The following is a 12,646-nucleotide window of genomic DNA, read 5'->3' on the forward strand; positions in this document are numbered from 1 at the left end:
GGGGTGGAAACGTAAGACAGATCATCCTGCAAAACCCTCCGTGTGTGTGTGTGTGCGTGTGTGTGCGTGCGCGTGCGTGCGTGCGTGCGTGCGTGCGTGCGTGCGTGCGTGCGTGCGTGCGTGCGTGCGTGCGTGCGTGTGTGTGTGTGTGTGTGTGTGTGTGTGTGTGTGTGTGTGTGTGTGTGTGTGTGTGTGTGTGTGTGTGTGTGTGTGTGTGTGTGTGTGTGTGTGACAGCTCTCCAGGTGTGTATTATGAGCTCGCATGCTGACGATGGATTTCCAAAAGCCCCTTATCATTCAGCACGTTACGTCCCAAAACTTTTTTTTATATTTTTTTATTAATCCCTGTGCGGAGGAGCAACTTATGAAAAAAGCCACAGCACTTTTCTCTGTGGTTTTCTTGAATTAAGTAAAATTATAGCCTTTTTTTATGAAAAAGACGACAAAACACACACACACACACACACACACACGCATCCTTTTTCCATTCTCCCTTGAGGGCGGAGGTGCGGTTTGTCTTGCCTCAGCCGCAGTGAGTCTCGGTGTCTGCTCAGCACACAAACCATTTCCTGTGTCTCCTCTGCCAAGCCAATCACACGACAGAACCAAAACGCTTTTGCTTCAACCTTTTTCTTTTTTTTTTCTTTTCAAACAGGACATTGAGACAAAGTCTTCATTGATTTCTTTTCAGTTCTTTTTTTTTTATTTAAAGCAGTTCTGCCGTGCTTGGCCGTAAAGAACAAAACTTGACGACTGCTACATTATTTATGTGTCTTTAAATGATTTGAGTTTTATAAGGAGGCCAGGTGTTTTGTCACTGAGCACCGTGTGAAAAACGTGCCTCTTTGATAAGCAAGCCGAGAGAAGTCCTTGAACATTTCCCCGCCGCGCTGCCGTTGTGTATAATACAGGTCGAAGGTCCCAAATATATTCCATCCCCACATTCAAAGCAATTATTAATGATTGAACTATCTTGGATATGTTTACACGCATACTGTATCCAGGGTCATGCACTATTCACTGGCTTACCGATAGACACACTGAATGAGGCAGGCACTCACACAGACAGACACATACACACTCGAGATGGGTAAGCAAGCTCACACTCAAGCATGAACATGCATATTGTACTGTGTGTACACTTGTGTAGATACAGACAAGTACTAACCGTGTGTTTTACTGATGCATACCAGAGTATTGACATGTTGTTTTCACAAAATCTGCGAGAATTTAAGCTTCAAATCAAAGGGAAAGATTCAGTGTCGAAAGCGGTTCCATATACTACTACTAGAAACTGTGGGCCAAGAACTGCTCAAGTCATATGGCATCATTTATTCTTTACTTCAGAGTAGAAAAACATAATTGACCAGGGCAGTTCCAGTTGTTTGACAATTTTTCCAGAAATGAGTCGTGTTCAGTATCTCGAACAAGACAATGTGTTGCACTATGAGCAAGAACACTTGAAAAAAAAGTTTGTTTGGAAAAGGCTTGAATGACCTCACCACATTGGCACAATGGCGTCGTTTTGCCTCCGTAGAAATCATAGACAAAATGACTTGCTAAAACCAGGATTTTGCTGCCTAAATGTGACCAAATTGCATTGAAAGATGAAGAATCAGAGCAGCATTGATACACGTTTGGTCGTGAGTAAAAACAAGAGCGTGCAAAACATCAGCCCTGACAAAGTATCACGTTATGTACACAGTTGTTATTGCTCTCATGTTAATTTAAATACTTTTGTATCAGTAGACAGAAAGCCTTATAAGCATTCCTTTCTAAGACGTCAACAACTTACTTTCGTCATCAACAAGATCCTGCCTGGGTTATTAGTGCACAGCTCTATCAGAATGTGTTGGCTGAAAAAACAGCTGCCTGAACCCATTAAGTCAGGATTCTGGAGAATGCTTGTTGTCAAAATCACTTTTTGTCAAAATAACTGAATATCTCCTCCACTCCGCTACCTGGCTGTACTGTGTCTGCACTGAAAAAATAATCCAGAGGGTTAATACACAGCCTAGGCTCTGTAAACTGGTATTCAAACAAACAGTATGTTACCAAAAGGTGTCCACCGTAGCTGGCAACATGCCCGTTTACAGAGCCTATAGGCTAGTGTATTAACACTAGATTTGTTTTTCAGCACACACACAGTACAGACAGATAGCGGATTGTGCGGAGACATTCACTGATTTTGTCAAGTCATTTTGACAACAAGCATTCTCTAAAAAAAATCCCCAACTCCACTTTTCCCTAAAAATCAAAACCATATACGCTTTTTTACGACGCTGAATCTTTTTTTTCCCCCTTTTTTTGGAATCATTTGAGATTTTGATAAGACATATAAAAAGCAACAAAACCAAAAACAGCAGTAGTGACCGGAACCAGTTTTGTTACATGCAGCCGTTCAGGAGGAGCGCCAGAGGGGAAAGGAGAGGTGTGAGAGCGAGGTGGAGTCCAGCAGCTGTGTCAACGAGGACATGCCCGTGGAGAAGATACTGGAGGCAGAGCAGGCCGTGGAACCCAAGACTGAGACATACATCGAGACCAACCTGGGAGCGCCAGCCAACTCGGTGAGGCTTTTTTGTCTTGTTGTTATGTTTTTAACACAATGTCTTTGGCAAACACTCACGCACTGTGTGATTTACTGCAACAAGTCATCACTTTGTGGACATGCTCATACCCAGAGGCGCATACATATACACAAGCAAACACACAGTGGGAGAGTTGTTTAGATTGATCCTAGGGGGGCTACTGGGGAAGCTGTACTGTATATTTACTCATATATGTAGGTGTTTGCGTTTCACTGAATGGTTACTATTCTCCAATCTCACCCACTATAATCTTACACTGACTACACATTTCCGTTAAAAAAAATGAATAAATACAGCTTAAACACAGCTTCTCTTTTTTAACTGTGGCAATTGTAGGCATAACAAAACACTCTTGATAAAGAAAGTAACACGCACACACACACACTCACATTCATACCATGTGTCCTTAGTCAGCTCATTGCGAATGTTGCATTGTGTTGAAAACAACAGTCACAAAGGAAATAATGATACATCCCCCACTTTATTTCTACCATTTTTCATACATTCTAACTTTGTTTCTGTGTAAAAGCCTCTTAAAGGGCTCACTGAGGTAATGGGGCCAGATACAATGACCCATACTTAACTTACCTGTGTGTGTGTGTGTGTGTTACAACTAGAGTCTTAAAATGTGTCCCTATGCAGCATACTCTATACTAATGTGTAGAATAGGGTTTCTGAGGTTAGGCCGTAATACCGTAATGCATTATATATGCTTCTGCCAGTAAAACCCTACACAGGGAGAAAACCGATATGTTTTTCAGATTTATGGCTTATGGCTTATACACTTTCCAAACTTTTTTTTTCCTGGACCCGTCCCAATGTTGTCCACAGATTTTTTCAAATTTTCTTTCCAACTCCTGTATCTCTTTTTTTTCTTTTTCGCTTTGGATCACCGAGTCTATGAACAGCACGCTTTTTAAAGTTTGCCTGCACACTCCAGTCAGTGGAAATATAGTACTCATTATCCAACTGCTTTGTTAGAGTTGTCATGCAGATTTAGAATTGGGGGCATGCATTTTAATTTCTCTTTTGGTTGTTTTTGCGGTGAGGCTGACAGTGAGAAAGTTACATGTGTCAGTAAAGATGTTGATGAATTTTGGGGTGTGTGTGTGTGAATAACATTTGTCCTCCCTTGTGTAGTCCCTTTGGCGGTGGCTGCTTGCTTGTAAGTCTTAGAGTGCTGCATTTGTTTACCTGTTTGTCTCAGCTGTGGCTCTTCCTCATACATCTACATCCCCTTCAGTATCAGCTGGGCACTGTGGGCCTGTCTTTGACACTGTGAGGAGACTGGCACTGATGAATAATGCAACAGGCAGACTGTTCCTGAAAGCTTCTCTTTACAAAGCCTAGGCAGCTTTCTCAAGGAATTCTTGCTGCTGGAATACATGCAACAGTGGAGTGTACCAAAGGAATAGGGGGGTTAGAGGGGTAGGGGGGGTAGGGATTTACTATCTGCTTCAGGGGGGAGGCAAATGTGCTGTGAAGTAAAGGTAGACATGTGCACAGGGCTGTTATGTGAGTAAATGGGAGTTATATTTTGGGGAGGGGGGAGATGGAAAATGTAGTAGATGAGTGTTGACACAGGGAGAGAGAGGGTGAAGTCTAGGGGGAGCGGCTGGCAGCTCAGACATACTAATGCACTGAGTGTGTTTGGGCTGAGACCATGCTGGGTCCCTGGATGCCCCACTGCTTATAGTGCCCAACATCCAGAAGAGCTTTTCTTGAGGACTGCTGCACAGAGGAGAGGAAAACAGAGCTGATTACACATGGGCCGGGCAAAGAATTTAGTTTGTTATTCATTTTAATGTTCGTCAACCGACAACATTGCCTATCTTTCTGATTCTGTTCAAGTTGTTATAACTGTTGGAATGTGAAAAGGTACAGTGTGTAATAAAAGTTGTGTTGTGGTGGCATCTAGTGATTTTTGCAATGCTCCCTGGTTCCGGTAACTACTGCAATTTGGATAATTTGCAGAAGCTATAGGGTGGCATTTAAGGACAAGAAGGTAATTACTAAAGATGGCATCATCCACCACTGCATCAAGTGACAAGCAGTAGCAGAGCTTAAGGGTTTGGGCAATCTAAATGGAGAAAAAATGGGAGTAAATTAATTGAAAAAAAAATAAAGAGACTCATCTAAAAGAAATGGGCAAACGAAACTATAAAGTGTACACTAGTAAGCACAGTAAGCAACCAATGACACTTTTAAACTTTGAACTGACCTGACTTTAATCAGACTGGAACCAGAGGATGTTGGCAGAGTATGGGCATGCAAACTTCTCCCCATGTTCCCCCAGCCGTGCCCCCCTGTGTGAGGTCCCCATTGAGAGTCGCTGCCCCGTGCTATAATGGATCACAGTGGCTCCGTACATCATGAATAGGCCGGCTCCACTGTCTAATGGCCTGGCTCTGGCCAACATGAATGAAGCGTGTTTATCTCAATGCTGACCTAGAACGGGAGTTAAACAGGCGTCAGTAACTTGCCCTCAGTGAGACGAGGAGAGGATTTCTCTGAAGTAAAAGGGGAGAGGAGATGTTGCTATCGTTCTCTATATGTGGGGTTTATTTACTTCTGGACTATGTCTCAATTCAATTCAATTAAAAAAACTGTATGGTTCATCATATGGTGACAGAAGATTGCCTTCAGTTTATGGATCAAACAACATAAAAAACACCATGAGACTCACATAAAATTACACAAACAGTTTAATAAAACAGTAAAAGCATGTGTGTAAAGTAAAGCTGCATTTAAAAGTAAGGTATGTCTATTTGGCCTTGTTTAGAAGTCATATTGTAATCTCTTTTTTTACCATTCTCTATATTTCTGGATGGCCGCTCCACTATCTGTCCCTCGAACAGGATAATTAGTTGATGACGGGCAGCATTTTTGTATTAATTTTTCTCTGAAAATATCTGAAAAAGTGGGCCACTGACTTGAGTAATTCATTTTCATACCGATCCGTATATAAGTACCCGTTTTTTTCTCTCTATCTCACTCTGTTGTCACGCTTGTACCGTCTGGTTCAAGCAGAATAATGAAAAAGTAAAAGGCAAATCTTTCGTCTCCTCCTCCTCAAGTGATGAAAATTTCATAGGACGGTATGCAAGCCTGGCGTTTCTCTCTTAAGTCTCTGAAAAAGATTGACCGTGGTTGCTGCAGACGGCGGTGTGTGTGTGTGTGTGTGTGTGTCTCACAGTGTGTGTGTGAGTGGCTACAAATCCTATTGATTTTGTCTGGGAATGTAGACAGTGTTGTTTGTGGCAAATGTTTAAAAAAAAAAAAAAGTTAAATGGGCTAAAATCCAGTAACCAAATGTCTCTTCTCTTACTTTTTATGCCAAGTTTCAGTTAGTTTTTGTCCTCCAAGCTTCTTCTTCTGCATATTTGCTACTTATTTCAGCCGCAATCTTCAAAGTAGTGGAAGAAGAAGCAGCTCTCATTGTATAGTCATGAGATACAATCCCAGGTGGGCTTTTTGTAGTTCCTTTTGACACACTTAGGTTAATGTGATTCGCACATAGGTCACGCCGGGCTCCTCCATTGTGGCCTACTAACATCCTTGAACGCTTGTTTTCCACGGCACTTGAACAGTAAGTACAGTAATGTGATGCCCCAGGATTTGTTGCAGTGGGGGGAACGTTGTAAGCTCTCCTCTCTCTCTCTCTCTCTCTCCCCTGTCATCCGCACAGACAAGAGGCAAAAGGGAAAGCAGGTCAGTGTCAACACGGCTAAGATAGCCATATAACATTCATGAGGCCTTTTGCCATGTCTTAACGAGAACCCTGGGACTTGGAGTTTCTTATGTAATAGAGTACGGTGGCTTCGAAACGTGACACACACACAGACACACCAAACCCCCTTTTTTGTATGTCATTGTTTTTTTGGCTAGGGCTGCCCTTTTAGAATGAACTAGACCAAAATGTTTGTGTATTTTCTTCTTTTTTTTTTAGAGGAAGTGAAGCTCACAAAAAAAAAACTGCCGCGTCCACGTCTCCCACGGAGATTGCATGCTGAAATATTCATAAGATGCCTGTGTTTGTTCTCTCTCTCTTTCTCTCTTTCTCTCTCTCCTAACCCTAAAGGAGGAAAAGAGAAGGGATTTTTTTTCTTTTCAGTTTTCAAAACACAGCCTAGGCTTTGTGTCTGCTTTGAGTTGTTCATATGTGATACTCTTGCAGTCAGCGCGGGTTTCACACCGTGGGGAAAGGAACGTGCCGTATATAGTAGAGTGGAGTAGAGTAGGGGAGGGGATATATAGTCTTTGGCCCTCGTATTACTAAAGGAGAATGTGTTTTCCCCCCTTCATCTTGAACTAATCTTCTCTAGAGGGCCTGCGGTTGATGTGGCGATCCTCCAAGCTTTTAGCATCGATCGGTGGGGGGATTTGGAGAAAAGGAAGTCGGTTTGGGAGAAGTTGCTGCTGACTGTTTAGCCGTCGGAGTGCGAGGTTCACACAGGGATACTTTAGAATTTTGGGGATGTTTACTCGATTTTCAAATATTATGCGCGAGCACAAAGCCCTTTGTTTACACACACATGCACATCGAGTGCCCTGGGATTTTGGAAAATTACTCGACTGAGATTGACAGAATTTTTGGGGGATTTTTGTTTTCTTCCCCGGTGGATTTGCATTTTAGTAAGCGAGTCATACTGTGGTAGGTGTGTGTGTGTGTGTGTGTGTGTGTGCGTGTGTGTGTGTGTGTGTGTGTGTTGCATTAGTATTCCACCACTGCTCATAAAGTCCCTGCTGGTTTCAAAGAACTTAATGTATCAGGACAGTAAAGGACAAGCAGTCTTTGTCTTTTTACTGGCACTCAAATTGCACTCATCATCATCATCGCAATGGGAAAACTTCCATGTCCAACAATGGATTCCTGTGTGAATGAATGTGGAGATGCTGGCCTGAACTGCATTTGTAATCAGATTTTAAAGGTGCACAACACACACACACACACACACACACACACACACACACACACACACACAGTATGTACATGTAGTAGATTGTGAGGAGATATGCACTGATTTTGACAATGAATGTTTTTGAAAAGAAGCATTCACCAGAATCGCTGCCTCCACCTTTAAATATGAAACTATTATAGCTCAAGAAAAAAAATGAAAGAAACTTTAATTTAATAATTCAGGCCTAGATATTTAGAGTATTTTCAGAAAAAAACAGCTTTTGGACCATAATGCATGTTCTGAAATCAGTGTGGCTTAATTTGATTCCAGGGAAGCTGTACCAAAAAGTTAAATTCTTTATAATCAATACATTCTGTGAAATGGACTTTGCCTACACAGCTGCAGTATGCTGTCTGTGCTATACGTCCACTGCGAATGAGATTGTACTTACGCTTTTTTAAAATACCCAAAGTGAATGGATGGCTTTTTTGAAAAGCATGTGCGTCATGCCTTTAATAACATACATTAAAATATTGCTGCAAGGATCCCACTTTAGCCTTCCCTCCGGCTTGTACGCTCATTTCTCCTCCAGGCTTAAGTAGATCAAATGAAGGGAAATCATGAAATGATTGGTTCACCTGGACCGAGTCAGCGTTCCTCTTTTAGAGCACTTAATGTTCAATGTAACGTGACGTGCACCAGTCCAATACTAACAACTGCTTATTCCTGATCATTTCTCCCAAATCAAAATGTATTTTTCTTTCTCAGAAATGTCGACGGTTCATCTTTTGAAAATGTATTGAAAAACATGGGAAATATAATAAGCGTACACTCTGGAGTTCATATAAGCTTTTGATTCAATTTGACTGTTCAGAGCATTTGAGCGGACGGCCGTCTCACTAATGCGACCCTGAAAATAGTCACATGGGCATCATTGTGTGTTTTGCCGAGAGTAAATATGAATAATATTTGAGCACAATCATTTGCACAGTGTGGTAATAAAGTCCCGTTTAAGCTCCTAAGTGCTTGTTATGTGTTGAAGTGTCAGCTGTGTCTCGGGAGAGGCCTCTGGAGCTCCGCTGGCTGTCCGAAAGGCTGATTTGTGAGTCGGCTAAAAAGGTCCCAGAAGAAAATAGTCTGCTTGGTGAAAGTCGTTTTTTTTTTTTTTCAACCGGCAGCTCTCTGCAGGTATTTCCTCCGCCAGCTGTGACAGAATCACTGTTTGTTTTGTCTTCCTACGAGCTGCTCTTTAGAGGATATTATTCATAGCGCAGCAGCAGTACTCGTTTAAGCGTGAACGTGTGTGTGCTGATAGGTGGCTCCACTTGACACCAGGCTCTGGGGCCAGAAGAGACACAGAAATATCACACCTTTTTTTTTCATTTTATTCTTTATTTATTTTTCATTTTACGCACCGACAGCTTTATTTCTAACTTCCATGTTTTGCGTGTGTTTGTGTCTGTGTTTTCCCCCCTGCAGCCCAACGACCCTGTGACGAATATCTGCCAGGCAGCGGACAAGCAGCTCTTTACTCTAGTGGAGTGGGCCAAGAGGATCCCACACTTCTCTGAGCTGCCACTGGACGACCAGGTCATCCTTCTACGAGCAGGTATGTCCAGAAAAAGTCAGACTTATTGGCTTATACAGAAATAATCACAATGCTAAAGCTATAGTGCGTAACTTTATTCACATACATGAATATTGGTAACAGTTGCCATCGCCAAAGGAGTTGATTAAGCCTATCAGCTACACAAAACTTGATCTGTGTTTCTCAGTATGGCAGTTACGCAATTTAGCTTTAATGGCTGACGATGACCCATGTGTTCCATGATAACCCTTCTGTGAGATATATGAATGCAGTCATATGTGAAAAAGAAAAAAAAAAGTAAAGAGACAGATGCACCTGGCAACAAGGACTGTAGATCAAATGCAAAACATACAAATAAACACACAATATTGCTTTGTGGCTAATTGATTTTAGCCATTTATATTTAAACAAACACAGCTAGCTGAATAAGTGTTTTCATATTGAGTGTGACCTGCACACACACAATCACCCACACAGATGCTGTTGCAATAGAAAGCAACACTCCATGACTGAATTGCATAATGCTTGTGCTAAGTAGAAAACATCTAGGCAAAACTGAAGTGGTGTAGACGAATCAGGCCATTACCATGAATAACTCTGTGGGCCATGTGACTGAGACGGGAGGAGTAAGACCCACCAAGGTCACCATCACTTAAACTGCAATGCAAAAAAACACATAGTGAATCACTCGTCACTTCTCTTCCATCCACTGACATGTCATGCAATATGGTCTTATGGGGGTCTCCCAGTCCCTACGCCTTGCCCCTTGTCGCCTCCCCTGTCGCTCCAAATTACACCATTAGAATCTCAATCCACCTTCAAGGGGGTAAAAGAAAAAAATGCTATTACACACCCACCCTAATACCCTGAAAAAAAAGAGGGAAAGAATCCTCCCATCATTCGTTATCCTATGCACATACAACGATGGAGAGACTTGAGCGAAGCAGAGAGAGAGAGAGACAGACATTATTCTGGAGAGCTCTTCCTCGGCTCTCAGGTTTTTCTATAAATAACCGCTTTAGTTCTGCTGTATCACAGATAAAAGCATCCGCCGCTCTCTCTCTCTCTCTCTCACTCTATCTCTCTCTCTCTCTCTCTCATGCCCAACTCAACTCAACAGAGGCTAAGCGAGCGTTGCCAGGCAGAACAGTTAAAGGAGCCCTGTCACTCAAAAGCCAGCGTCTTCTTGTGTCTTCACTGTGTCAACCTCCTCCCCCCCCCCTTGCTATTGGCACGTCAAGCCTGTTGTCTTTATTTGTGATGGCAGGCGCAGATCATCCCTTTAACACGCTTGTCTCTCTTAAAAAAAAATAAAAGCAGGATTCAAAATGTCTTCAGTAATAACATGATGCCTGTGCCGGGAGAGAGAAAGAAATGCAAGCTTAATTGATTTGTCGGAATTCCCCCCCCCCTCTCTCTCTTGTCAGTTTAATTTAGTGTGTGTGTGAGTGTTGTGTGAACTTTTAGACTGGGATTTACGTCTTCTTATTCTTTATTCTCTCCCTCTCTCCACCCTTCTCTCACTCTCTCTCTGCCGCAGGTTGGAATGAACTCCTCATCGCGTCCTTTTCACACCGTTCGATATCCATCAAAGACGGGATCCTGTTGGCCACGGGGCTGCACGTCCACCGCAACAGCGCCCATAGTGCCGGAGTGGGAGCCATCTTTGACAGGTCACTATCACTTTAATATTAAACTTGTCTTGTATACACCTTAAGAGTTTAACCGTATTTGACCATTATATTGAATTGTAACTAATGAATACATGATTTTGTAATGTTTTATAGGTCAGTGATGAATCATTAAAAATGAAAAGTTCGATGAGTGGATTGTGAAAAATCCACTTCCTTTTTAACCTTCCTCCTGTGTTAACTTTCTGCTACCATCCATGGTGTTAGCGGGTCGGTATCGACCCGTGTCTGAAATCAGCTGTAAAAAACACTAAAAACAATTATCTATCATCCTTTTTGTTTCTCATCTCTTGGTTACCTTGTTAGGCTTCCTTATCCATGAAAATATTGTTTTTAATATTTTTGGTGTAGGAGGCTGGGCCTTTTTTTTGTCAGTATGCGCCTCAATTTCAACAAAAAAAATTGTAAAATGAACCTCAAGAGAATCATATAAATAAATATTTGGTTGTTGTGTTACCTGATTATTACTGAGGGGTATGAGAACACATTTCTTAACTAAATTTGTTTTATTTATTTTTTCATATTAATATTATTGACCTTTTTAACATCTATGGTGTTACTGGTCAATTACGACCCATATATATTTATTTCAGAAAAGAGCAAAAAAACTTTTATTTCAGCATTATACAAACACACAATGAAAACCAGAACAAGTCACAACACAAAGTATAGATTTTTAAGGTAAAATAAACAACAACCAATCAACAAATCAAACCAATCGAAATCAATTACTAGTTCCAAAACTAGTAAAAAAAAACAGAGTAAAAGTCTCTGTGTGCATATGTTTGGTTGTGTGTTCAGATGTGTGGCAAAGAGCAACACTTTTAGTGTTCTTTGCAGAGATATTTCTTGCAGGTAAAGCACAATACTTATCTGTCTGTCCTTAGTGCTTCGGCAGACCTAACACCTCTTATTTTTATAATCAGGTGGCCATTTTCACCAAAAACATGATCCAGAACTTGGCTCACTGTATATCTCCTCATTTTTGAATACTGCAAATAGGAGATGTGCACTCTGCATGTCACCAACTCTATACTGAATTGACCTCACATGTCTGGATATGCCCGTCTGTTTGTTTCGCTTTTATGCAGGTATAAGGGCAAAAAAAGTCAAAATGAGAACCCCCCCAGAGCTCACATGATTGGGAGAGGAGCTAACTGTCATTGTGTTGGCTGACAGTGCACTTAAGATTTCAGTTTTGTCTCTAGTTATTGTTTTTTACATCTTATTCTATAACCGGGTCGAAAACGACCCTAACACCACCAGTGTTATAATTTCCACCAGAGCATTTTATAATTAAGTGAATTTATTTTTATTTTTTTTCATTTTGTTGAAATAGAGGTTCCTGACAAAGTCAAGAAATCTTGATGCAATAAACAAAATGTAAGTGGTTCTTTTATGCATTTGAAATCCAAAACGGGTCGGTGGCGACCCTAACACGAGAGGAAGGTTAATGTATTGCTCTGTCAAGCATTAATAATTGACTAGAAATGTATACAACTTTAAATAAGTCATCCTTAATAGCAAGTCATCATTTAAGACTCTTCTAATCTTACTTTAATGTGTATGTTCATGTTAATAAATGCATCATTGATGTGATATCACTTGGTTTGTTAATGAATTTTTGCTTGGTTGGCAGTGGGACAAATCAGTTTCTTCAGTGTATTTACTTCCAAAGCACAACTTTAAGTCACTTAAATGGAATGTTTCACCTAGACTGGAAGTAACACACAGAACATGAACTATTGATTGACTCCAGCGTATTAAGTACCGCTATACGCATCAGGAAACACACCCAATCACTTGCTCAGAAAATGTCAAAAGAAATAAAGAAAGATCCATGTACAATCATACTGACACAGTGAAGTGGGGTGTGTG

The 12,646-nt window shown here is 41.3% G+C and overlaps 1 protein-coding gene across 3 annotated transcripts in view; it reads left to right on the forward strand.

The window, feature by feature from the left end:
• Positions 1–12,646, forward strand: part of rxraa (retinoid X receptor, alpha a) — a 114,302-nt gene that overhangs the window by 89,895 nt on the left and 11,761 nt on the right. For 2 of the 3 annotated variants that reach the window (XM_080047180.1, XM_080047178.1), the window contains 3 exons: positions 2,383–2,567; positions 8,969–9,098; positions 10,618–10,750. In XM_080047180.1, coding sequence (XP_079903306.1) covers positions 2,383–2,567; positions 8,969–9,098; positions 10,618–10,750 — 448 coding nt within the window. The remainder of the gene's footprint in view (positions 1–2,382; positions 2,568–8,968; positions 9,099–10,617; positions 10,751–12,646) is intronic. The other variant, XM_080047179.1, reaches the window with a different exon arrangement.

The sequence above is a fragment of the Ammodytes marinus genome (assembly GCF_949987685.1).
Source record: "Ammodytes marinus genome assembly, chromosome: 18".
Taxonomy (NCBI): Eukaryota; Metazoa; Chordata; class Actinopteri; order Uranoscopiformes; family Ammodytidae; genus Ammodytes; species Ammodytes marinus.